Consider the following 27,485-nt stretch of genomic DNA (forward strand, 5'->3'; position numbering starts at 1 on the left):
CGGGTTTTTCCTGTTCGTTACGGAAGGCAGCAGAAAAATTAAATAGTCGTCCACATATCTGAAAGCGGTTTGCACCAGATCCACAAGTTTTTCACTGAGGATGGTGTCAATCTTGGCAAGAAAAATGTCACTCAGAACCGGGGCGACCCTTGACCCAATGCAAACTCCCTTACGTTGTCTATAAAGAGACCATCCCCACGACACAAAAGTGGAGTTCAAGTAGAAAAGCAAAAGTTCCATGAAAGAATTAACACTGATGCCACTATCATTAATGAACAAATCTTCATGATTATCCTTGGTTATACAATCTCTAACATAATTTAACAATGTGCTCTGAGGAATGGAGTAATACAAATCTACGGGCGTGAGTGTGCTGGCACGCCACATGGACAAGTTAACTCGGGAAATAGCTGAAGCGTATTTTATTAGAAAAAAGGGTGACGGATGCGTGAGCCAACCTTCGGTGGCCTTGCATGACAAAGAGTTTGCGCTTTTAGATAAGGGTTAGCCATTTTTGTACCTTCTTTTTATCAGACCATTCCCCAGAATATGTCACGTTGCTCACGTTTGCTGTTAAAAGGTTGCCTGTTGTATATATTATCATGTGTGCTGCGAATAATGAAATTCAGTTGGTAGTCAGCGCTCCTGTTGCCCTTTTTGCTTTCCGTGCCTCGACTTCCGTCTGTTTCTTCTAGCACATTCGTGCTCGCGCTGCAGCCCTTATTACCATGAATTCAAACCAACTAGCCCAAATTGCCATTCTTCTTCTTTTACTGCAGAAGCTTCAGCAGTGCCTTCATCGCTTTCTTCCAGGAAACTCAAACAATCTGGCACTTTAAAACTGACTGCTCCAAAAGCAGCCAGTCATCAAGCTGTGCTAACATTGCCGAAAGCTGTTGTCTTTGGGAGCTGTAATGAGGACAATCCAAAGAATGTGTGCAATGGTTTCCTCACTGCCACAGGGATCCCACACAGCACTGTCATCCATTCTGATCCGGTAAGCAAAACGGTTCGTGTATCACACTCCAAGGCACAAGGGGCCCAGGGCAGTTGTTTTGAATTCAGATAGTCCGCATAGAATTTCAAGTTGGGGTGACGGATCCAGACAGTGAGAGCCGGTATGCAGGAAGCCGGTCATGTTGCATATTCAGTGAGTTATATCACGTGCTAGTGAACGAATCGTTGATGCTGCATTGGTTCTTTATAATGAAATGGATTCCTGTGCACCACTTTCATGGGCATTTCTGGCAGAATTATTGGCATGTTCGCTGCCGTCGATGCCACAGGTCGACGATGTCATGCCCTTTGCCTTTTAATTGCTTAGTTTCTCTTATTTCCAATATACAGAACGTACGTTAGTGACATGGGATCTGTATATTTCCCACAATTGTTTCATAATAAAATTGGTTGGTAAGGAGTGCCCGTCCCATCTACTTATCTCCTGTGTGTCTTTCTGTGCACTACTTTTATTTGATGCACCAGATCCCCCAAGTTATACAAAGCGATTTGTGGCGTAGTCTGTGTAACACAGGGTACGCACATTGCCTTAAGCTCCCAGCAAGATAGTCTTATCTTGTGACTGCATGGTACATGTGGGCATACTCTTAATGCAGTGTTTAGTCTGATGCAGTTTTAGTTTATTCGGTATATACAATGCTACCAAGGTCTTAATGTTCCAAATGTTTACAAGCTGCTCGGACTTCGTTGACAACGGTTTCTAAAAAATTAAAAATCAGCGTTGAGGAAGTTATTGAAACTGAAAATCACAGTGTAAAAGCACTTTATTTCTTTGCTGGTGACTGTGTCTAAATTTGTCAGCCCATTTCGTACAGCTTCCAAGTACACACTAGTACAACCAGAAGCTACACAGCACGCTTGCTATAACAAGACGATAACAAAACGCAGTTCTCCCTTTCCACAAAAACGAAGTTGATGAAACATTGCTGGAATGAGAAACAGAAAGAGCACGGACAAAAAAAGTTGGCGTTTTACACAAAAAAAAAAAGACTTGACATTAAAGATGTGAAGGAGCTCTCGACAGCATTTACAGAAACTACATATGTCAGGTTGTGAACACTGTTTTTATATTAGCCAGTCAAAAATAAAGATGAATATTCTCAGTGTTCGGGGACATATGTACGTGATGCCTTCTCTTGGTGGCACAACGATCCCCTGCCATAACTGAATGGGGAATTCAGTTACAGCGGGCCACCGCTGTCACTGACGAGAGATGGTGCTACACAACGCACATGTGTATAAGTCCTGATCATGAATATTGGTTTTTAAACTTAAGCAAAGCACACAGGATATGATACAGGAAGTCGTGAAGCGCTTGTCTCTGTTTTTCTGTCCACGTCTAAGTAGTGCACTCTCATTTCAAAACATCATGTATCCCCAACTCGCCCAATCAACCATATTGACAGATAGCGGGGTCTCGAGATTAAAGCTATAACAGGTGTTCTTGAGTGGGCATCCAAATTTATTCTACTCCTAAAGGGAAGCCACTGTAGATGGAGTCAGATCTGCGAGCTTGTGATTACTAACACAAAACCACAATCATCACACCATCACAACAGGTCACCTGGCACAACCAAGCATCACATAAGGGTTGTTTATATTAGGCGTGTTCTGAGTAAAAGAGGACCTTGGGGAACAGGACGCCAAAGTGCAATGCCGAATTTTTTGGACTGTTGGATTAATTTCTACTTGCTTGACAGTCAGTTATGAACGAGAAATGTGAAAGTCATGATTTTTGTTACTTACTTATCGCCTCTCAAGTGTCATTCTGGTACGTATGCATGTATACACGAAATCTCTCATTTCACGTATTTCAACCGATGCAACCGAGATTTAGGGCCCGCAATGTAAAAGACAACAAGCAGAATGCTATAATAAATGAGCCAACTCAGAAGACAGGACGTATATTGCTATCCATTAAAATTTGCACATTGATTGATATGTGGGGTTTAACGTCCCAAAACCACTATATGATTATGAGAGACGCCGTAGTGGAGGGCTCCGGAAATTTAGACCACCTGGGGTTCTTTAACGTGCACCCAAATCTGAGCACACGGGCATTAAAATTTGCACAACAACATTAAAACATCCTATAAAAATGCTAAATAGCTCTAAAAATGTATAAAAAATACATTTGGAACTCGACACTATATGTGAGCCAACATAATAAAACTGTTTTAATCAAATTTATGGCTCAAAATATGATGCCACTCTTATGGACAATGAGACAATTTTGATTGGTGTAGCACATCAAACTCCCCAATGCTTCAACACAACATTCCATAGCAAAATGGAGAACATTGACTAATTATGTTTACTGCAAGTATTAGTACAGTCTGATGTCCAGGCTCCTTCACATCCTAAGTATTCTCAGTACTAATTACCTTGTATGCAGGCATAAGCAACGCCTTATAAGAATACCATGAGCAAGAGATTCAATGACAGCGCGTCATTCCACAAGAGTGAAAGGAAGGTCAGCTAGTACGTGCCGTTTAGTCAGGACATCCCTACAGAAGGAACTGCGGACTAGGAAGAACCGGGAAGCTCACGGTAGCAATCACGAAGTGGCTTGACGCCACTGTACCACCATCCCCCAAAATCCCTCTTTGTGGCACAAACCACTCACACAGCCGGCAGAGATTCATGGAGCCCATGAATCGGATCACAGACTAGATTACCACAGCACAAAAGGCCACCCCTCGACGGAGGAATGCCATCTGTAATCGAAACAAGACAGGCCGTAACTACGACATGCATTCTTCTACTACTCACTATCACTCGGGCACTGGGCCGACAATTTTCCAGCTCGAAGTCGCAAAAAAAGGCTCCCATTCCGCAAAAAAAAAAGCGTATGTATACATATAGTATTTGTAGTATATATAAGTAAAAATGCTGTATAAAAGTGCAAAGGCAAAACTACAAGCTCAATTGGTACCCCTCGGCTAAAACAAAATGGTCAACATTGGAGGCACATCTGTCAGCTGGGTTTTCTCTTCAAGTACGCGAACGTGGACTCAACGTGACAGGAAGGTCATGTTTTCATGTCCTTCGAGAAGACAGGTACATTTTCAAAACTTCAGGCGTACTACAACATAAAAGGTAAAAAATACAGCAGAATTAGAGAGATGGTCTTCTCCAAAAAAGGGGGGGAGGGGGAGCAATCACTGATAGATGCTATCTTCTAGCATGTAGCGCACATTGTAGCCATGTTTACAATATTGAGAGAACATTCTCAACTTTGTGGCAACATTCCATGAACAATTGTTATTACCATGGATGCTAGAAACAAGTTGCTGGAGTCAACATAAATAATTTGCTAACTATTTTCGTCATTAAAGGGGCCCTGCAACACTTTTTGAGCATGGTCAGAGAGCGATGCTGATCCGTAGTAAAGGCTCCCGAAAACACGTGAGCCAAATATTATAGCGTAGCATGCGGCCAGGAATTCACAATAAATTGTCAAAGCCAGCAGAAAATATCTTACTCTTCTCTCAAGAAATTTCGTTAGACCCTCGAAAATTGCGCGCAAAAGGCCATCTATCAGCCATTGGTTGAATTGAACACGGCGTACTCGGTTGTTACAGAGATCACCGCGGGAGGCCACGACTTGTGGTGAAAGGCCGCGACTGCTAGTGATGCACGTGCGCACTTCACTAGAATGCGCGCACGATCACCCTAAAGAGCCACATTTTTGAAGAAAAAAAGAAAATGCTCTCAAGGTCACGAGGCATGCGTGACACATTTTTTTTGTCCATGCCATCCCTCCCTGCTCAGCTTCTAGCGCTTTTGTCGGGACGAGGGAAGGAAGAATGCGATAGCAGCCTATGGCAAGTCATTGTAACTCCGCTCGTACTGGACGTATTCTTAAAGTTTTTGAGGTGTTGAATTCGTGAGGCAATAAGCTCTTTGAGTGAATCTGTTCCATGGTTACTTGAAAAAGTGTTTCAGTGCCCCTTTAAAGCAAAGCTTTCTCTCCCCTATCTATTTCAAATTACAAGCAGTATAGACAAATATTTCATCAACAGGAAGGTAAAATTTAAATATGTTTGTCGCTTTCATGCAACTCTAAAGCGCAACTTTTCTTCATAAGCTCTCTGCGCTTTTTGGATATTTATGACACACTGCACTGTATACATATGAACACCGTAAATGTGGCCAAAGCTCTAAAAGTCTAAAAGCAAAATAAATACATCAGTTAGATACGGGCAATCAAACATGCAAATAAAACTTGCGCGTCACTCTCCATTCAGCGAGCACATGCAGAAGGCACTAAAAAACTTTCCAAGACTCTTCGACACCATGATGTACAGAAGCAGTCACACTCCATACAATGACCAGCGTTCAACGAATCACAAAACGTCCACCAAACTCAGGTCTCACAGGCAAAAAAAAAATGGGCACTGGTGCCAGACATGTTGAAATTCATGTCGACACAGAATGATTACCTTCAGCACAGTCATTCTCTCATGACTACCACATTATCAGCAACAACACAATTATGCATCGTTGTGCGCAAACCGACGACTCATCACAGGTAAGCTGGGCAGCCATCCGTCCACACTTCACACCTACAGTATCATTGTCTACAAAACTTATCTGCGTGGGTATTGTCAAAGTTCTATGGTATGTCTATTGCATTGTGTAGTGCTCACTGCAATAATGATGCCGTTTCCAAACTCGTCGGCACTCCCAAGTGGTGATCAATATTGACTTTAACAGCATGCAAAACAAGGAAATCTTAAGAAATAGCAGTGAAAGAAGCATGACATTAGACAAGGACTAACTAAGTGTTAAAGGCCAAAAACATCGTACATCTGTTGTCTCTACACATGCTGAGGAAGTGTAAACATTGGAAAGAAAGAAGCTACATTGCAACGTTACTCAGCCATCAAGATTATCGTGGATCATTCATTATTACTCAGAATGCACGTTTTATTAACAATGCTATACTAAACTTGCTAACTTTGAATGCGTAGTCAGTAAGAGACTCGCAACGTCAAGTTTCTCGAACTTACTGAGAGATTTGCAATTGGCTTCTACGAAAGACTGCTTAGCCAATGATATGATACCTTTAACTTGTCCCATAATCTTGTAAAGAGTGACCTAAACACATCTGCACTGCAAGGCATATGCATACAGGGTGTCCCAAGTAACTTTAGCCAGAGTTTAAAAATATTCCAGAACGTAATTATGACGCGACGAAATGCATGTTGCTCACCGTTGCCTGGAATGAGCCAGACTATTTTTGTGTCCTCAAATATTGTTTAATTAGATATGTTTAATTAACTAACCTTTGAAGAAACAAAGATAGATAAAAGATATCAATGAGAAAGTTGTAGATCGGTTTGCAAAATGTACGATTAGAAAGCTTTTAACTTTATATTTGTTAGGTATTAGTGTTTTTCTGCTAATTACAAATGGCCACAAAATACATAAAATACCACGTGACAAACCCGCTCATGCGCTAGTGCGTACGACGATTCTAGTGCTCTCTAACGTTCCGAGTACAAACTACACGCTTCCCTCGCACTAGTTTATGACAGCGATAAGTAGTCACAGCAGTTATCGTTTTTGTGGCCGATAGTAACATGTGTTCATCGTAAAGGCACCAACATCATTGCGGCCCTGCGGAGACAGCACAATGGGGAAATTCTATGGCTGTCCGTACGCGGAATGTTAGGGAGCACTAGAATCATTGTGCGCACTGGCACACGAGCGGGTTTGTCACGTGGTATTTTTTGTATTTCGCGGGCATTTGTAATTAGCAGAAAAACACTAATACCTAACACATATAAAGTTCAAAACTGTCCAATCGGACATTTTGCAAACCGATCTACAACTTTCTCATTGAAATTTTTTATCTATCTTCATTTCTTCAATGTTAGTTAATTAAACATATCTAATTAATAATATTTGAGAACACAAAAAATTATCTAACTCCAGGCAAGGGTGAGCGACATATGCATTTGGTCGCCATAATTACGCATTCCGGCGTACTTTTAAACTCTGGCTAAAGTTATGTGGGACACCCTATATATGCAGCTCATAGAAATGTTAAGTGTATATAAAGTGAAAGATCTCGGTAGGGAGGTGCACAACCTCCAATATTGTGCGATCATCATTAGTTAGACTACAAGCACTTGACTCATGCACTTGCAAAAGTTGCAAATCCAACAGTGATACTTTAAGAGTCTTGTAGAGTCGAGCCTCAATATAACGAATTATCAGTTATAATGAAGTAAATAAGCAATATCACCACCATTATGAATGTATGCTCATAATGACTTACCGAACATACCTTTGCAACATACGTTATGGTCAAATGCCAGAAATGCAAAAACTCATATAACTTAACTTCAATGTTCTGGAGACCAAATGTAAAGCAAGTGGAGGTGTTAGAATAACTTATAAGTATACTACAGCAATTCACTATAATTACAATGTATGTAATTATCTACTCATTGTACAGTCAGTCATGCTTTATTTTTCACAAGCAGCATTCAATGACCCACTCAAATTACATGCGATAATTATCATCTGCCAACAAGCGTTCCTAAAAAGGCAAAAAAAAATTTAATTCCCACTGATACGCTTTGCACCCAATGTCTCGTCAAATAAGTTATTGCCTTCATCAATGTGTTTTTGTCTAGATAAATACTTCAACCTTTTTCAACCAGAAGTAGTGTAAAAAAACATGAGGCAACAGGAATGCTTACTTTACTATTGGCTTACTGCTTGCAGTCTCTTCCTTACCAGCAGTCCGAAGAAATGGCAAGAGTATAAGTCTACAAACAAGGATACTGGTTGTAAAGGGATATAACAGAAGCTATTTTTATGTATGGCGTACTTTGTTACAACGAGGCCTTAGTGTATTTTCATGTACAGTGAAATCAGGAGAGCTTTAAAATTCTGCTAGATTCTGAGCCATGTTAGTATAAGCAGAAAAGAAGGAGCAGATAAGAGAGCGTGCATGGCATCGAAAATAACCACCAAAGAAAAGGAAATGCCGTCTACCTACTATACAGTAGCATTCTGATGAGCAGTGAACAAACGTCAGTTAAAGCTGGATGAATACTTAAATGACAAACTTCCTGTTATCAAACCAATGCTCAGAAAATTGAAATCTTGTAGACACTAGAAACAGTTCATAGAAGTGGTTCGGTGCCAAACTACTAATTGGGACTGCTAAATTAATCATCTTCTACATAAAAAAAAAACAGCAACCGACTTGTCAGAGCTGTGAAGAAACCTTATCTAATCTACAAAACTAGATAGGGAATGGATAGAGCTTTTTCAGCCCTTACACTATAAGAAAACTTATTTTATCCCATATTTTTTATAGGAGACAACTCTGAAATATAACCAATAAATCTTATCAGATTCAACTTGAAATATAACCAATAAATCTTATCAGATTCCTAAAAGCCGTAGAAGTTCAGCATCAAGTCTCACACCTTCTCTATAAAATTCTTCAAATCTATTCCTATAACTTCCCACATACACCAAAAAACACCTCATGTTGGAGCAGTATAGCGATGGTGGCATTTTCAACAAAAAACCTGACACAACCAACCAATCTATTTTCATTTACTTTAAAATAAACTTCAAGAAATACACCAAACAAGCCAAGAATAATAATGCTGTTCTTGAGTTCCTACTTGCACTGTTCGTAACAAAATGAATATTTTTGTATAAATACAAAATATGTAGGGCAAACCTATATGTATCTTAATTTCACATGCAATCCATGATTTTATGGTATATTTATGCATTTTGGCTCCTTTTTCTCAAAAAAGTCTTTCCGTGTTGTTAAGTTTACGCTTCTCTTAATGTTGAAATGTATGCAATAAAGTATTGTAATATTTACTTACGCATCACTTTTGAACATACAAGAGCTCACAATGTCAAGAGGAGATTTAATGCGTGAGGTTATGCAAAAGCACAAGACAATGTTAGCGAGTTTCGAGTCACAATAAAATTGACTTCTTTGCGATTTCGTAGCTACACCTATCGATATAAGTTCAGTTCATTTCCTCTTCAAGTCCACTTAAAAGCACAGCCCAAGACCACAATATGTCGATAGCATGCTCACGTTCATACACATGCTACCTTCAATAGAAAACAATTGATGAAACGAAGCATCAACAAATAAACGAATTCCTGGTCAATTTAAGGCTTTTATACAATCCCAAAAAGATCAGAACCCATAGTTAATTCTTTATGCATTTTTAATTAAGACAGATACATTTTTGAAAGAGCAGAAACAGTGTACACACGCACCTTTACCATTGGAAGATCTTCCTTTTATTCCAATAATGAAAACTATGCTAAGTAGTGTAGTAATATTTTTAGGTGCCAGCAAATAGTACCTCGAACTGAAATTTGTTGTGGAATGAATATGCACTTCTATTTTTCATAAACAGTTCATATGTCTCGCCGAAGCATAGTTTAAAAAAAGTGACAAAGTTGCCTTTTCAGAAAGCTGGCAAAGGTTCGAGTGATAAGTTCTCAAACCTAATGTCCCATTATGCATACCAGGCATAAGCTTCATTCAGTCAGTTCTTCAATAAAAAAAAAAAAAAAAGGTGAAGAGGCTGGCACTACGTACGGCAGCGGATGTTTCATGCCAGCTCTATGATACAAAAGTTCCCTTTTCATGGTTTCATGTGATCTTGAAAAAAACAAAAAAAGGCCCTTTCTTTCAACTACAGCTGTATTTCAATGGATCTGGCAGCTGGGTCACGAGCTGGCAAAGTCCGAGAAACTAGTGCTCATCAACACTGCCAAATGCTTTATGACAAGCTTTCTCAACAAACGGTATAGCAGATCTCAGTAAAGAAATGCAAAAATGTGCTAAATCACTGACCCCATGTAACAACAGCCCATCTCACAAACACTATGCACTGCAGCATAAAGGTATTGGTCGTGAAGAGTCAACCAGAACAAACTACAAAAACTCTTCCACTGTTTGCAACAGATTGCCCTCTGCGTAGCACTTGTTGAACAGATGCTTCATTTGAGAGTTAATGACATTAATAAACAGACGAGCCCTCTCCCATTCTCACTCTTGCTTCCAATTGGCCAACATAAACTCTTGCCTCCAGAGCCCTGCGTCAAGCTGGTGCGATGAGGTCTAGCCTTACTTAGTCTGCTTTAGATAGCAAGGTTCACCACATTTGAGTTGGCACATGAAATACAAGAAAATAAATGGTTGCATTAGTGGATTTCTAGCTTAAGATTGTTCGAATTTGATGATTCTGTTGGCACTTAGCTACATGAGGCACTTATTGTGGGGCACTTGAAGTTGTTTCCATCCGCTGAAGTTTGCAAAATGGCCAAGCTAGTTACTAGATGGTAACAGGTCTAGATTCCAAAGCTTGGCTGAATATGATCAATAAAACGAACGTTTGAAGTATACTACTACAAACATGACCGTACGAAGCATACCTTCTTGCATGTGTCTCAATACAACTGTGGCAGATAACTTAAGCAAGCGGTGTATCCTCTCTCACCTTAGCCCATTTTGAACACGTGTGTGCTTGAATGTAGACATTAAATCACATAGGATGTTCAGACTCCGTAAAATTAGGCAATGACAGCATTTGTTCTCTTTGTCTGTTCTGTATCGAGCTTTCTAAATGCAGACACTCACCATTTTTTACTAAGTCTTCTACAATGAAGTGGGACACAGACATAAAAAAAAGAGGGGTACTAAAGCTCATCACAAGCCCACAACCAACCCCTATAGCAACCACAGCTCATTGATAAGTAAAAGCTAAAAGGCACATAAACAAACAAGATGGCGGCATTCACTAACCAGCTTCACACCAGGACGACGCTGCATCGGGTGATTGGCAGTGGAGATCAGACAACACTTCAGCCCTTCAATGAGAAGAGGGCTGTCGGGTGCCACTAGCCAGCAGAAGGCAGTTGTGGTTCCTGCTGCTGCCCACGCTTGGAAACTAGGGGTCGTTTGGCACTTTGATGGCCCCCCCCTACATCGACGAACAGTGCAACAGAACGGGGATTGAATGCACAGTCCAGCTGAAGTCACTCTCTCTATCTAGAATTAAGTGCAAGCCGTCACAGGCTCCCCAATCAAGGGCTCGGCAGTACGGCCGGGCCATCGCTACTCATGCGTGCCGCCATCGCCAGGATGCGCTGCTTCTCGAGTGGAAAGCGCAACTCGCGACCGGCGAGGCGTGCCGCTTCGAGCTCGGCACGAGCGGCCGCCGCCTCGGCCGCCACGCGACCCGGCGGCCCCAGCTGGCGTTCGCGTGCTGCCCAGTCGAGCGCCATCTGGGTGCGCAGCTCATCGTCAAGCGGCCGACGAGAGTAGTGCGCAAGCACCTCTTGGCGCGAGCACTGGCGCTCGCGCATTGCCTTCAGCGAGCCATTCCAGTGCAGCAGCTGGAAGACGCTCATCAGCTCCTGAAACTCGAGCATGGTGCGCCCTCTGTTTGCTTCAAGCATGAAGCGGAACGCCTCCACGCCCTGGCTTCCCTGCATCGTGGGTGGGCCGGAAGGTGAAGCTTATGATGCTAGCATGGACAATGCTGTCGTGACACAGAGTGAATTCTTGAAGGAGCACTAGAGATCAAAATTCTGCAGTTAATGTAGCATTAATGTACTTGCAGAGTAGGTCTTTGTGTAGTGTTAAATTCTGCACTGAACTTATAACCATCCGAGCTCTGTATGCTGTGCACTACCATGATGGCAAAATAGTCTGACCTTCAGCTCAGACGCTCCTTTGACACACAGGAATGCTGACCAGAATTAGCTACATTCTGACTGCAAGTCCATACACATAGATGCTGCTAATTGGCTTTTTACAGTACAGTACTTGAATGGGTCCTGCGAGACCTTTTGAACATGGCCATAATACACTGCCAATCGATAGCCAAGGCTCACAAGAAGATGCCAGTCAAACGTTATGAACACTGGCACTGATAGCGACGTACAGAACATCGGCCATCAAAAAACTGATCATCGCTGGCACGTGCCGTCTTTTACACATCACATGTCGAACTTTCCAGGCTTATAGTCAGTGGTCACGGAAGCTCTGGAACAATGTTGAGTGTTCGCATCCTGTGCGCAATCTTGACAAAATTATCTAACGCTAACGCAAACGTGAATGTTCTCGAACACTGAGACACGATCTGCACTGAGTATTGCTTACAGTCTCTGCGGGTTTAAACTGAGCACATTGAAGCAACACTCGCAGCAATATCATCGTCTGCTTGCTCATGTCTTTTTGCCAGCATCTCAGCAGCGCAGCCACAGTGAGTCAGCATGCCGCGTGTGTGTGCTATTTCACAGAAGAAAAAATTCAGGAACTCTTGAATAATTTGTACTCCGAATAAAATGTATAATTAGTCTCTCAGGAACTTTCCATCACAAGAGAATCATTCAGTAATTTAATTATGTACTATATTTATTGAAATGAAATATTCCGTTCGGTCACTGCTTATGAACTATTGCTACTTCTATTTTGATGCAATAATCCCCAACGAAAATATTGCTACGTGCCAGTGCATGGAGTTGAAGAAGACAAAGCATATAGACTGGCGCGACTCCCTGAGATATTTACTCTCTGACAGCATCCAGCAACACTGCTAAGACAATTTCCACATAACATGCAGAAAAAAACACTTGGCATGCAGTGTGCAGCAGCACAAAAAAAAAAAGAAGAGACAGAGAAAGGGTTCAGTGTATCACTTGATCAAAACCTTGTAGAAAACCCACAAGTAAAAAAAAAAAGCTATGAAACAGGACGTTCACGTCGCATTCACTCACACCAAACGAGGCCTTGGCATCGTGCACTGCTTGGGCCACAAATTCATCCGAGATGCGGCGACTGGGGTGCTCATTGAACACCGAGTTGACCAAGGCAATTTTGGCTGCACTGCGACGGGCCTCTGCTTTGGTCGGACAATTCTGCAACAACGGGAGCACAACCAGTGGTCAAGCCAAGCGTGACAACGCGAGTCATTATATGACTGACAATCACAAAGCCAAGGTTACACATCCATTTCAGCTTTGTCAGAAAAGGGGGCAGTGGTAGTTAGGGTTGCCTTAGGCGGCTTCTTTCTGTCAAATTGCCTGGTTTAGGCCCTGTCTGGCATCATAAATTTCAGATTGGTGCCATGGCTATTTTCTGGCTACTTTGAGCTTATATCTTGGTGCATTCACTAGCCATTTATTCCTATGATTCAAGGATGAAATGGAAAGCAAGTCTAAAGAATCACCACTGTTTTCAAGCTTTTTTTGTCAAGTTGACATACGCACACAGGTGCCCTGCCAGCGTGCTAATGCCCCGAACAAAGCACAATACTGACACCATATTCTAGAAGAGCTGAGATACAGCAGGTCGACGAGATATCAGCAACAAGATGAACTAAACTGTTCATCTTTGACCGGACATCTCAACTTGAAGCTGAAACAGGTAATAATGTAGCTTTGCACCAACCTCAGTCTATGGCTTGAAGAAAAAAAATCTTCATCGCTTTTGTTCCTGCTGAGTGATTGGCCTAAAATGACTTGTTGCAAGAACGCTACCTTTTGTAGACAAACTGCATGCAGGCGCACTAGAAGCAGAATTATTCATTATCGTTTCTCAACTTACCAGCGTCTTGAAGACCAAGCAAAAGGGAAAAATATTATGCTCATTGTACAACTTTCTTTCTCAATCAATATCATATTGCCGCGACATCTTCCGCTCATGTTGGGATCCGCACGTTTGAATAGGTGGATCATGTCGTCGATGTACATCGCCACACTTTCGTTCGCGAGCTGGTTTCTGGTATGCAGAGCAGCCTCTGCCTTTTCTTTGCAGTCTGTGGTGCACTTGTCAAAATTCTTGCCATGTAGACAAAGAGGATTCATGGTTCTCAAACCAGGTCTTTGCTAAGTTCTCCAGAATGAAGTATACCTTGCGAAGCTTCTCTCTCTCGTCCCATCCATTCAAGCTCCCCACTATCTCGAACAGGTCCAATCAGTCTTCTACGTCTTGGAATGAGTCGCCATGGAATACTGACTGCTTGAGTGGTTGATTAACGACCACTTGCGTTGGTGTTACTTGAGTGGTCATTGTGGCGGTGTTCATTCTCTGAGTTCCTCTTGGCGTAAAATGCAGAGGACTAAACTCAGGCTATAGTCACTTCAAGGACGACGGCTGGCCCTCTGGTGCACAGGCTCTGCTCAACAGGATTTACTCGCAGGGAGTCGGGGCTATGCTGTCTAACTCATACACAAAACCTCCACCAGAAATGTAGTGACGCTGAAGCACACGAACAAATCAAACAAACGTATTTATTAAGGGCAGACTTGTGGCCACCACTCAAAGTGACTGTGGTAAAAAACTACGAGTCAGTCGAACACCAAAGAGGACGCCCAGCTGTCTTCTTTTTCCTCTCCGCGAGAAAACACCATCGCGTGGTGCATACGAGCTGGGTCCAGCTAAGTGTTCGTGCTATACCAGGATTTCTGCGACCGGAGAAGGCATTATTTGAATTTAGCATTATTTGAACCAGAGGAAGATGTCGTGGCTATATTATTTACTGTTGAATACTAACAATTTTATGTATATTGTTACGAGAAGGAACCACACCCACAGTTGCAGAGTTGGTGTATTCACAGTGATCGCAGAGGTTTCCCAGGCGGAGATAAGCCCCGTCGTCTTTCTCCAATGGGAGAGAATTTTCGCATTCTCTTTACCGCAACATCACCCTCCCTGCGGGCATAGCTCCATCCCGGTGCACATCATGGAGCACCAAATGAGGTGGGGATATAAGGCTTGAGCCTGGCGATGTGAACAATGTCGCTGTTGGCATGAGGTAGCAGAGACATGTCATCTGGTGCAATCTCGTACCTCACGTCAGACAATTGGCGCAAGATCTTCTATGAACCACAGTAGCAGAGCTGTTGCCAACGGTCACACGGTGCTAGGATGCGCAGAGTTGGGCAGCCTTCTTTCTTTCTATTTGGTTTCCTCACCTTTCTTTCAAGTTGTCCTTTCCAGTTTTTTGTGTACTTTTTCTCTTTATTTCAGTTTTTCTCCCTGTGTTTCTCATTCTCTTACATCCAAATGGGCCATAAAATCCAGAGGACATTTGAATCATAGCCGAACATCCACGTCTGGAGTCGGTTATCTAAGGGATGACCTAGGGCCATAGCATTTCAGTTGTTCTTTACGTCCATTTTGTTTTCTGTCTGGAACATCCAAAGGATATTTACAAAAGATTTCATGTGGACGCAATAATTTGGACAGCAGACAGACATCTACAAGACACCCCAAGAAACAAAACTTTTTGAAATGGCTACAAAGAGTTCTATATACCTTGGTCTAGGGAAAGACCTTAGACAGACATTTTCAAAAAGGAAGAATAGTGCCTGAAATGTGCTCGCTTGATCTGTCAAACAACTTCATAACGTGTACTTCAAGACATTGTTTAGGCACTATAAAGAGCCAGCGTTCAACGTCCACCTCAATGATTCTAAGAAGGTTGTGTCGAGAAAGTGCCAAAATACCCAAAAGTCATGTCAAAAGAGTGGTGACCGTCGGTTTTACTAATAAATGATGCAATTACTAATAACCTCCCTAAAATAACTGACTTTACACCGGAAACACGAGTGTACAGCGGCCCATTTTTTAAACCTGAACGTGCAAGCGCCAACCAGCGAACCATTAATTCCCTATTCCCAGTCTCCCATTGTTTGGATCCCAAAACAGCCTAGGAGATGGCAGCTGAAGACTGTTAATAGCGTGCATGCGTGTATTGCCATTTTATAATTTCGCCGCTGTTCTCAGTTAATCAGACTCTCATGGACTAGGCGGTCAACGCTAGCGCGTTCAGGTTTAAAAAAACTGGGTGGATTGATGTGCGTGTGACATATTCTCTTCAAGCCAAGGCACTCATATAACGATGCTTGCAACAATAAGCCCGCGCAACTGCGAGCGATGCAATAATGGGTGCCACACGTGAGCAAAACGCAGATGCTCATTGGCGTGCACACCAGCTGGCATCAGCTTTGGGCACTTCCTTTCTTCGAGTAAGCAGTGACACAGTACAATGTCACGCATGTTGGTGGAACTTGCATGATCCTGTTTTTTATCGAGCGGACATGAAACTTGTCCTGCCCCCTGCAACGATGTGCAGTGGCTCAATCGGCAAGCCAGCAGTCGTCGCGTGGCGTGTTCAGCTTTCCTGTATGGATTACTGCAGCTGTTATGCAGAGTCAAGTAATAGTCTGCATATTTTACATCAGTGTTTCGTGAAACAAGTTCTACTGTGTGTTTTCGCTGACGGTTCATTTCAGTTCAATGGCCGGATCTACTTGCCACTCTTGTTGCCGATACAGGATGCAGCTAAACGTCGCCCATTCGGATAATGTACTTCTTTCGGTAAGTCCAATTAAGTGCCTCTGACTTTTTGTCAGTTTCTTAATATAACAGTTTAAAATTGTAATTAAAATAGTAAGTTTGACAGTTCTTTGCTGGAGGTTGAATCTTGGTCAAACGCGTAGCTATAGAACACATGCTGGAGCAAATCGTAAGCTAGACTGACTCGACCTATTTTAGATAATATTGTTCTTCTGCGTGTTAAAGCTCACGTTTACAACTATGCAGGACAGTCGCTGGCGAAGTGCAACGTTTCTACCATATATATATATATATATATATATATATATATATATATATATATATATATATATATATATATATATATATATATGGTGGAAACGTGTATATATATATATATATATATATATATATATATATATATACGGGCCTCACTTGAGTACAATTAAGATTTATTGTTATTTACAAATACAGTAAAAGCTCGTTAACTCGGATCTCACGGGACCAGAGAAAATGTCCGAGTTGACCGAATTATCAACTGAACTATGAAAACAGAAAGAAAACGTGCACCGCACAAACAAACCTTTATCTCTTAAAAAAGTGCGTTATTTTTGCCTGCCTCACTGTCAGAGTTCCAGACAGAACGACCTTATTTCATCCCATCAGGTGGTGGGGCGCACGTTCACTGTCGCGAGAACAAACGCAGAACTCCTCGAGGACAGCGAGGGCTTCGGCGGCCTCCTGCACGGTGCGACGACGTCGTGTCGGCTCATCCTGGCCGTCATCATCGGAACAGTGATTTTGGTTCTCCTCAAGCACTTCCGATAATATATCATCATCAGTCAGCGGACCAGCAACGGCAACATGATAGTCTATAGCGACGTAGTCTAACATCTGGACGCCACTAGGAAGGAGAGAGTCAAAACGCGTCATTCACCTCATCGTCCATACTTCCAGTGGGCTCGCAGGTGTCCTCTAAAGTGGCCTCTGGAGGAATATTCCAGTCGTCAGGGTGAACAAAGCTGCTGTTCCGGAAAGAATTTGCAATGACCGCGGGCGGCGTGTCGCTCTAGACATGCACTAAAATGTGAATTGCGGTACTGCTCTCTGTACCTGCTTTTTACGTGCTGAATTATCCCTGGATTCAGCGGTTGCAGAGCAGCCGTCGTGTTTGCAGGTAGAAATACAAGTTCGATGCACTCCAGCCCTGTCACTCTGGTATGAGTACTGCAGTTGTCAACTAGAAGTAAAACCTTGTGCTTGTTAGCGGAGAAGCGGCGATCGAGTTGGAACAGCCAAGCTTGGAAAATATCCTAAGTCATCCAGGCCTTTCTGTTGGCGCGATATTGCACAGGAAAGTGGTGAATGTTCTTAAAACACCTTGGGTTACGTGCCTTCTGGATGACTAGCAGTGGCAGGCGCTCGGTGCCCAACATATTTGAAGCAAGAAGCACGGTGATCCTTTCTTTGCTCCTCTTCCCTTCAACGCACGGGTCTCCCTTGAACGTGATCGTTTTGTCCGGCAAGGCTCCAAAAAAGAGAGCCGTTTCATTGGCATTAAAGACGTTGGCAGGCTCATAACGAACCAGGTACTGGGGAAGCTCAGTTGTCTTCCAGTCAGCAATACGCCGTTCATCCACTGCTGCTTTTTCCCTGCACAGGTTTTCAAAGACCAACCCGTGCCTTTCTCTAAGGTGGGCAAACCAGCCTTCAGACGCACTGAAAGATTCAATGTTCATTCTCAGTGCATACTTTTCAACTTGCTGATAGATCAATGGTCCACTCAAGGGAAGCTGGCTGTTCCACATATCTGTTATCCACCGCAGCAGTGCGTCTTCTAGCTTCAGGTGTGCTGCCGTGTTTAGTCGTTTTCGTTTTCCTGTGAATTTGCCACTGTCAAATGCCTCGGAAATTTTTTCTTTGTTCTTCACGTAGTCGCTTAAGGTGCTTCTCTTAACATCGTACTTTTTCATTATCTCCTGCTGAGAAGCACCTGCGTTCATGTCTTTCAATATCATAACCTTTCTTTCAAGATCATTTGCTGGCTGCTGTGGCCACTTAACTCCTGTGACGGTCGCCATGAAGTGCGACGCGGCGGCAACGCACACAAACACAGCCGCAACATGCGAAGTCACAACACAAAGAACCAAGAAACGAAGTACACCAGTAGGTGTAGCATGGGTATGATGGCTAGAGGGAGAGGTGTCAGCATCGTCCTGGCCGCGCCTTGAAAGGAGGCGTGCTGGTATTTCATTTCGCCGCCGAGCGGCGCGCAAGTCGCCACAGTGATCGGTCGAGAGCGCTCGCCAGCCGCTAGCGCATGACTTTTATTCGCTTGCTCGTGTGCTCGCAAGTCGCAACGTTGGCTGTTTGCCTATTTGGACTTGTTTGGAATCAATACGTGCCAATGTGACCATGCCACAGTGATAGGTAAACAGTAAACACACTGCTTGGCTCCTGGATGCAATGTGGGATATGTCTCGGCCCGCAAACAAGGGAAGAAAGCGTCTCTCCTCTGCTCCCGCCAACGATGAATGGCGCAAGGCCTGGGAGCGTGCGATTCCTCGCGCTGACAAACCACAGGAAAAGAAGTACGTTGTGTGTGAAGCTGATTTCGACGAAAGATTCATTGTCTGTAGCTACAAGCATGTTATCAACGGGTTCTTAGCAACTTGGGAAAAAGCTGTACCTAAGGAAGGTGGGTTCCTGAGTTAATCAACTGCCGAAGGACTCCGCGTTACTCTAACCAGCACCCTTTCCACCCGGCACTATGTCACGAAAACCTTGGGCTATAAATACTTGATGACGTCTCGCCTCTGCCAAGACGCGCCTAAAATATTTTTGCAATTCTGAAGTAAATTTCTGGATCGAATGATCACCCTTCACCAATACAATTTTTGATCTCTGTGAATTGCCTCAGTTTTTACAGTTTGGCACAGTCACCCTCCAGTGGAAACATACCTTCTGAAGTTCTGAGCAGCATTCTATGTCCGAGCATCCACAATAAGTCAATAAAATTGCAGAATAAGCTGGATGAGCTGCTATATGTAGGGTTCCTCAATGAGGTTCGTGACATGATTGATGCTTTTGAAACCCTCCCTGACCACACTGATCTCATTGGACGCAAAAGTGACTCCCAGATCACTTATTACATCAGTGGCTATGCGGCCCGGAAGATTGTAAAAAAGACGAAGTGCAACGAATGTAGCAGGTTGTTGCTTCACTCTGAGAATTCCAGCTTGCTTCCGGCAGAATCATGCCTTCTGTTGCCTGTCCGAGTCCTTAACAGACCTGGTCAGAGCTATGGAAGATGCATTCACTTATTGCTTTAGCTTCAACAAGTTAAAAAGTGACAGCATAACAGATGTTATCTCTTGCCTAGCATGCTGCCTGTAGAGGCTAAATATGGTCGGCTGTGAACACTGAACACCAAAAACTGCAAGTGACAAATCAGATATCTAGATTCTTTACACTGACCAGAATGCATTTTCTCGTTGCTGGAAAAAATGCGTCCGAGCTTTTACTGTACATGACGGCATTTTATCAGATCTGTAATTGGAAATCTGTCTCATGTTTTCGAACTCATACGTAGCTAACTTACTTTTTCTTGTATTCAGCTTTTCTTCACTTCTGTTTGTGCAAGACATTGGGCCTGGGACGGCTTGCTCATGCGACCTTCAGTGCACTTTCTTTGACAGGACCCGGAGTGCATCATATGATCGTTATTGTTCATGAAATTTCATGTGAAAGCTTATATTCTTTTCGAAAGTCATTTGAGGTTTTAAAAATAATTATAGATTGCTACACCCCGTACTATCTGCCGTGTCCTTATCTTAGTTGAAGCATACTACGTTGTCAGAAAAGCCAGGCAAGTTGATGCTACTGAAGCATTAAACCTGGCAGCGGCGCAGGCAAAATTTATTTTCGGGAAGAAGGAGGAGGGGGCAGGGCCGGCAAATGGTCATTTTGCACTATCTATGCCTTGGCAAAAAAATATTTTAAAGGGGCATGGGCCGGATGTGCCAACCCCTGGCTACGCTTCTGTACCACGGAGTACGTTCATTAAAGGTGCAGTTGTGTTTGTGTGCTATAATAGAATGTTCGCTCTTGTCATGCGCAATAAATGGAGGCTTGCATAAACATAGTGCGTATGTGGCACTCTCCACCAATTGCATGAATGAACATTGTGTTAGAGAGTTTTAGTGCCACTATACTTCCAAATTGCCTGCATGCGCACGCTGTCGCATTGTTTTGTACTCAACGCCGCACATTTGGAGAATACAAAAGAACATGAGGGTTCACGTACCCAAGCAGCTTGGGGCTCCAGCACTTAAACTCTCTATTGTGAAGCCTCATATAAGACAATGCATGTCCGATGAATGTCCGGTAATTTCAACAATATTGCCAGGTACGTCCAGTGTACGTACTGAAAGGGCTAAGTGCAGATCCGTCCTGTGTCCGAACATACAGTTTTTGTCACTCATCGGACGTTTGAAAAACCAACAATTTTTAGCGCATAAAGATTCTACAGACGACCATAGTGCAGCTGGTGGATTTCTAGGGGTTTTCCATCGGACGTACATATGTCCAAAACTGGCATACCGGTGGATGTCCATCGAATTTTTGTGGCCCACTGAGTAGAAGATGCACTGGAGCACTTAAGCTTCAATTTTGGCATTACCAGACTAAAGGCTATGAATTACAGGGGAAAAAACACAAACAAGAATTTCGCAGCCAGGGATCCTTCAATCCCAGAGTGTTACCGATTCTTCTGGTTTATGCAACCCTACTTTTCCATTACTCCAATAGACCACCTCAGATTATGTGCTTTGTACTTGCAGAACCTACACATTTGCCTCTTCCACAACTAGAATATTAGATACCCAAGTTTGATTTCTAATCCACATTGTCTTAACTTTAAGTTCAAATGTTGCAACTACTGTTTTCCAATTTCACTGACCGATAGTTCCTTGCCTTCTTTTTAGGTGCTATCATTAAAACATTTATGAAACCCTGTGCAGTTAAGTAATCTCACCTGAAAGCTTCCAAAGCAGCTGCCCCCCGGCAGGGTAACGTAGCACACATATGGCGGGCTGCACGAAGGAACGAGCTCGTACGTCACAGGCTCGCCCGGACGTTTCATCTGCCAGAACTCTTGCAGGGCCTCCACCACATTCACTGAAGGCAAGAGAAACAGCAGGACATGAGGCGCCAGTTTTGACCCTTCTACAAGTGTCCCACCACAAAATGCAAGAATCAGAACAACTATCACTCATGCTAATTTCATGCAAAACAGTGCTAATTTGATAACCTTCAGTATTACTTGCAACTAAAAACATTTTGCTACTGTTATCTAGTTGACATGAATGCAGTCACATAATCCACACCACCGCTCATGTAGTCCATGTGACTGCTTATGTAATTCTGGTGGCCTCAGTGACCTAGCTTGTGTGATTGTTGCCATGTCACTACAGTGTTGTAGTCTATGCATCAAACCACGTGACTTTAGTGATGTGCTGTCTGTGCCACAGGAGTGATGTACTTCATGCGACCAGCCACACGACTACGGTGCTCAGGGCTACAGTCATGTTGTCCATGCATGACTACAGTCAGTGACAAGAAATGCCTCCATGAGTGCCAAACAGCTAAGGCAATCAGGTGCAAAGACAGAGTCATAGGATGACCATCAAATGTAACCTTAACTTCGTAAAGTCTGAACAGCATTTTAAATTAAGAAATATCTAAACAGTTAGCTACATCGCTTTGGTTCCTGACCATGATGAGTGCATTTGTACTACAAAAAAATATCTCATCTTGATTAAAAATGAATTTATATATATTAAAAGATTAGGAGTTTATTTGCTGGCAGATAAAAAGCTCAAGTTTGCTCTAGCATGTCAAAAAATACATAGCAACTTTGGCTCATGTTAACCTTGCAGGCCTACGGATGCATTATCCAAAGCTTGTATGCTCAGCCGCTATTGGCAGCATAATGTCTTTTTGCCCACTTCAATTTCTTTAACATTTACGTTGCAGTCGATGTACTACTGTTAAACAACTACAAATATTGCTCCCTAAACAATCCTTGGTTTCATTGGCTTGCAGGTCTATGATGCGGATACTCACCATTTGCTGCTGCTGAATCCAGGAACAACGAGTGAAAGAAAAAAAAAAAAAAGGTGCTAGGATGCCGACAAGCCCACAGACTTAGTGTAGTAGTTTGTAAGGAATGTGTTATATTGTCTGCTTATGTAGCTTGTTCACAAAAGAGGGAACCCCCCGTTTCTTTCAATTCAACATCTCATCTTTAGCTCAACATCATAGACTTTCGTTACTGCAGTTGTCTAACGCTTGCTAAAGAAAAACGTGCTCGTAGTGCCCGCACTTAAATCTAATGACAATTTTTTCTGATGCCGAGTTCAAATAAAGTCTTTTTATTTATTAACGCACAACAGAGCTATGGAATTCCATATACAGTGATGACCATACCTCGCTATTCAATGAGTTTGTCACTCAAGGGCAAAGCACTATTCACCCCGTTGTAGTCCCATAGTCCCACACTGGATTCTCCAAAAAACATTGGCAAGCAAGGAGGGCTGAGAACAGTGCCTTGATATGAATTTAGGAAAACACAAGCAATACAGTGGTTAGCAATCTTATAGTCTAGATGTTACTAGGGGGCAGCCCCCTTAATAATTTAAGTGGGGTAACAACGGAGCCTTTATGCAGTCTGACTTTTACTATTATTGTTTATTGAGTACAGTTATGGCAATGGAGGTTTTTTTTACAATAACGGTGACCAAGGACCACACGTGCTGCATTCCAAGAATGGTTTACTTCCCATCACAAAGCCAGGAACCAAAGAGTTGCCACTGCGATCATTAGTGTTCTTCCAAAAATTCAAGCTATGCAAAAGGATGGGGGCACGCTGTGATAAAACTTGCCCCTCCCCTCACCGATGAAGAAACTGCACATACGTATGCTTATAGTAGACACACTAAGAATGATCCAAAAGACAACTGGTATATTTGGGCCATGTGGTCAAGGAAAACATTTGAGCACTAGAGAAACTTGACCTTCCCTTGTTTTTCCACCTTCTTTTCTTAATATAGGCCCATATGCACAAGCTTCTGTTTTAACTAAACTTGGTTTTTGGCAATTTTACAATGAAGTGTAGTAATTAATGTTTTACTGGTAAAGGTTAACTTGACCTCAGAAAATGCTGTAAAAATGCGCAACATGAAAAGCTGTCACCGAAATTTCAAGCTCATGTTGCCTTTCACATTTCATTCTGCTGTCCTCACTGACATACCAAGCCAATGCTCATAATAAATATGACTTTCTGACAGGGTATCAGAGTAACCTACTAATGCCCCAAATTGAAGAAGTACTGACACCAATTTTCAAAGCAGACTTTACTCCACCATAAAAGTCTCCTAAATACCAGAGATGGTGTTGAATGAGTGTGAAGCTACGTGAATGCTGATAAGATATTTTATCCGATTTTAAAGCGAATTTTCTCATGTAACACCTTCTGAGATCAATGCTAGTATGTTGCCACGTCACAGTACCTATTCTTGTAACCTCGTACACCAGTGCAGCCACTTGCGATGATGTCACGCACCAAAAGATACAATATCGCTGCTTTTGTGTTATTAATACAGCCTCAGAGCAGAGCAGCCATGAAAACATTGCAATGTGTGGCGTGAGCATGTGACAAGAAGCTCACTTCGTCTTGTGATCATGGTGCACTAGAAACCGAATGTAATCATAATCAATCTGGTAACGTGTTTTAATGAATTTGTCAAGGCACACTCATGCTCACCGGCACGTCTTCAACGCTCTTTATGGAAAATGTTTGTGTCAGCAGCCCTCCAAGTTACAAATAAATTAAGAGCACCTTTGACCAGAATCTGTCCGGCCTGAAGAATTACGTGTCGCCTCGAAAACTTATGCTTAATATCATGAACATGATGCTTTCTATCTTTATTTCTGTTTTCTTTTAGTGATTTACTTAGATATTCTATAATCAATTTATGATTTGTTGCATGGTCTACAATGCTTTATTTACGACTAAAAAATTTTACTCTTCCTGTCATGCAGTTTATAGGACCTTGGTCTTCCACTAGACTCTGGCCATGGGCCCTCCTTTTGCATGAGTCAGTTTACCATGTGTGTATTCATGTACTTGCTATGAACGAAGCTTATTGACTAGTTTATTAATTTTTTTTTCTTGACTGCCTCTTTAAGGACAAGAGTTTACATTCAGCTTGCGATAGCTAGAGCTTTTGTGATGAGCCATACATCAAAGATGTTGTCGATATGCTCGGCCCACCACATCTACTTTGGAAAAGTGAACACAACCACTGCTTTACTAAAGAGATTGTCAGTAAGCCTCAATAACACCACTGGATCCAGGGGCCTTAACACTGATCATTATATAGACTTCATACATGAGGCTAATTAGCACGTGTATTTTTCACACCACCATTACTATGCCTAATGGGAGGATTTCGAGAAAAACAAAAAAAAAGCTTCTGACTGGTTCTTGACCAACAGCTTCAAAATACAAGCACCTGTGAACATTATGAGAAATGTCACAAGATTACAGGTCGCTACATAAGCAACTCCTTATCATAAAGACTCCTGTGCATTATTAATCAAGCGGAAAATTTACATCGAGAGATGGCTGGCATTTTTTTGCGCTATACTCTATTTCACAAGCAGCGAGACGCTACACGGGTTAGAAACACGAGAATTTACACCAGCTGAAAGAGTTTTCTTACACAATACAGCACTTGATATGAAGCAGCTACTGAACACTGTAGGTACTTAGGAAACAGCAGTTTACAACAGGTGAGGCTTGGTGTAGCGGTAGCTGTAATAGTTGTTGTTTAGGACAAAGCACCACGAATCCCACAACATCAACCTGGGAATAGGCGTAGTGAGAATTCAATACATGGCCTCTTCCAAGGCATTTCGTGCTTATTGAAATGCTCATCTGTAAGTTAACCAAAGAGCTTCCCAAGGAGCCGAATTTAGGAATGTTCGCTAAATGTGAACAGTGTGTGGTGTATGCATCGAACTTCTTCATTATCAGTGGTGAAATCACAGACCATAGGCTTCGTATGAAAAATTACATTTACAGAGTAGTTGCTGTATCTCTACGTATGGATGCACAAGACAGTTCACAAAAAAACCTACAGCAGGATACTGGTGTGGATACCGTGTGCCTTATGTTCAGTAGAGTGTAAAACTAGCTGGTACATGAAAATGAATGATACCAAGAGACTATGCCACAACACATCTTCCATTGGATGGCCCACTAAGTGCAATTTAAGACCGAAGGGTATACAGCCCTGTACGCATTGAACAGTGATTAAAACAAAGATTGCATGGGCTTTTTATGCCAAATCACACTTCATTGTACTTGAGCCTTGCATATATGCATGACAATATGCTTAAAAAGGGGAAGCTAGCGTTTTTGTCCGTAGAAACGCTGGAGCAAGACTAAAAAGCTTGCGGAGTTAGACACTTTTTGAGATATGTACACGCCAGAAATATACTGCCCTGTCTAGTCGTCACAATTCTGCCCAATTTTGATGCTCATTTTCTTTTCTGGCAGTTTTCGTACATTATGCACTGTGTACAATAGTTATACTGACACAACACGAACAATCCGCTGTGGCATGTGCACACTTGAGTGTGAAGAAAAGAACGTTTTGGCTGGTCTAGTTCCAGGGACGATGTCAATTCCTGGCTGTCTGGTTGGTTGTTCCTTATTAATCTGGTACAACCCATTGTGGGAGATTGGCCATGAAACAGACAGTGCTTTCTTTTAGAAATGAGATTGTTTATATTCAATACATACTTAGAAATGGATAGTTCTCAAAGTAAATGATAGGTGTAATCAAGCGAACAAAATAATAATATACCAAACCAATACTGTCTTCCCCAAAACCAGAGCAGTCAGAATGGTCTCTTGTTCACACCCAAACATGTATGTGCCACATCAGATTGTTCATAAATGATGGTATGTCCTCTTGTTTATGATATAGTCGATCAAGATGCTAATGATACTAAGGACGCCTGTCGAAAAGAATATGTGGCTGTCATTATATATAATTAACAGGGTCTGCCTGCACACATTCTTGACAGTGTTGGCTAACTCTAGAGCAATCGCTAAAATTTGTTGCCCTGGATGTTATATGTACACAGGATGTGGCTCATGACATTCGAGGTTTCTGTCCGCTAGCCAGCTGCGCGACCGGCGCTTTAATTCTTCTGGCGTCGCGCCGTCATTCTGCGAGATACAAGCCCCAGCTGAAAAAAGCGGGCGCGGCGGCGTCGCGATAGCACGTGCTGCCACCCGAATAACCGGTCTCGACGGCCGACGACCCTGTGCGCCGCCGGCGGCAGCGTCCGCGCCGAGACGAACGACCCCTTTATGGCGAGTGGGTCAGGGGCGGCGGCGGCGTGATCGCGTTGGCCCACCTCGGCTGCAGCCCTGGGGGCCTCGGGCGAAGCTCTCCACCACGGCGTCCACCGCCTCGCGAAGCATCGCCTTGGCGCGCTGGTCGGCGGCGTCACGCTGCTGGGCCGAGGTCGAAGACGTCGACGATCCGCCGCCTCGGCGACCGCCGCTGGCACCGCACGACGTTGTCGCAGCCGCCGTCTCGGCGTCAGACGCGCTGCTCCATCCGAATCCCGCGGCAGCCGCGCGCATCATGCCGTGAGAGAAAAAGAGACGCGCACACCACGCACGTGAGAGGAAACGCACTTCTCTTCTTGGAGCAGTCCCTTGTTCGAAACGAACCAAAACACACAACACACAGATGCGCCGCCGCCGACAGATGTTTCCTGTCGCAGGCACGGACCGCAGAACGCTGCAGACGCTCTCCGCGCTGGCGAGGCTGGCGAAGCGCGCGAGAGGGGGTAGCGCGTCCAGTGAAAGAGCGAGAAAAAAAAAACACGCACACACTCCTTCCTCTGTGGCAGGAAAGGATGTGACGAAGAGAGGAGCAAAAGGAGGAGAGAATAAAGCGAACGGAGTTTACTAAAGAGAACAAGAAAGCAAAAAAAATATGACTGGAAAAACGAAAGAAGG

The 27,485-nt window shown here is 43.0% G+C and overlaps 1 protein-coding gene across 1 annotated transcript; it reads right to left on the reverse strand.

The window, feature by feature from the left end:
• Window positions 1-1,763: 1,763 nt before the first annotated feature.
• LOC119180663 (protein limb expression 1 homolog) lies at window positions 1,764-27,287 on the reverse strand. Its single transcript, XM_075875928.1, has 4 exons — window positions 26,873-27,287; window positions 21,414-21,556; window positions 12,814-12,954; window positions 1,764-11,520 (listed from the first exon to the last, which is right to left on the reverse strand). The coding sequence occupies exons 1-4, from the start codon at window positions 27,105-27,107 to the stop codon at window positions 11,116-11,118; spliced, it is 924 nt and encodes a 307-aa protein (XP_075732043.1). The 5' UTR covers window positions 27,108-27,287; the 3' UTR covers window positions 1,764-11,115.
• Between the last annotated feature and the right edge of the window lie 198 nt (window positions 27,288-27,485).

The sequence above is a fragment of the Rhipicephalus microplus genome, chromosome 10 (assembly GCF_043290135.1).
Source record: "Rhipicephalus microplus isolate Deutch F79 chromosome 10, USDA_Rmic, whole genome shotgun sequence".
NCBI lineage: Eukaryota > Metazoa > Arthropoda > Arachnida > Ixodida > Ixodidae > Rhipicephalus > Rhipicephalus microplus.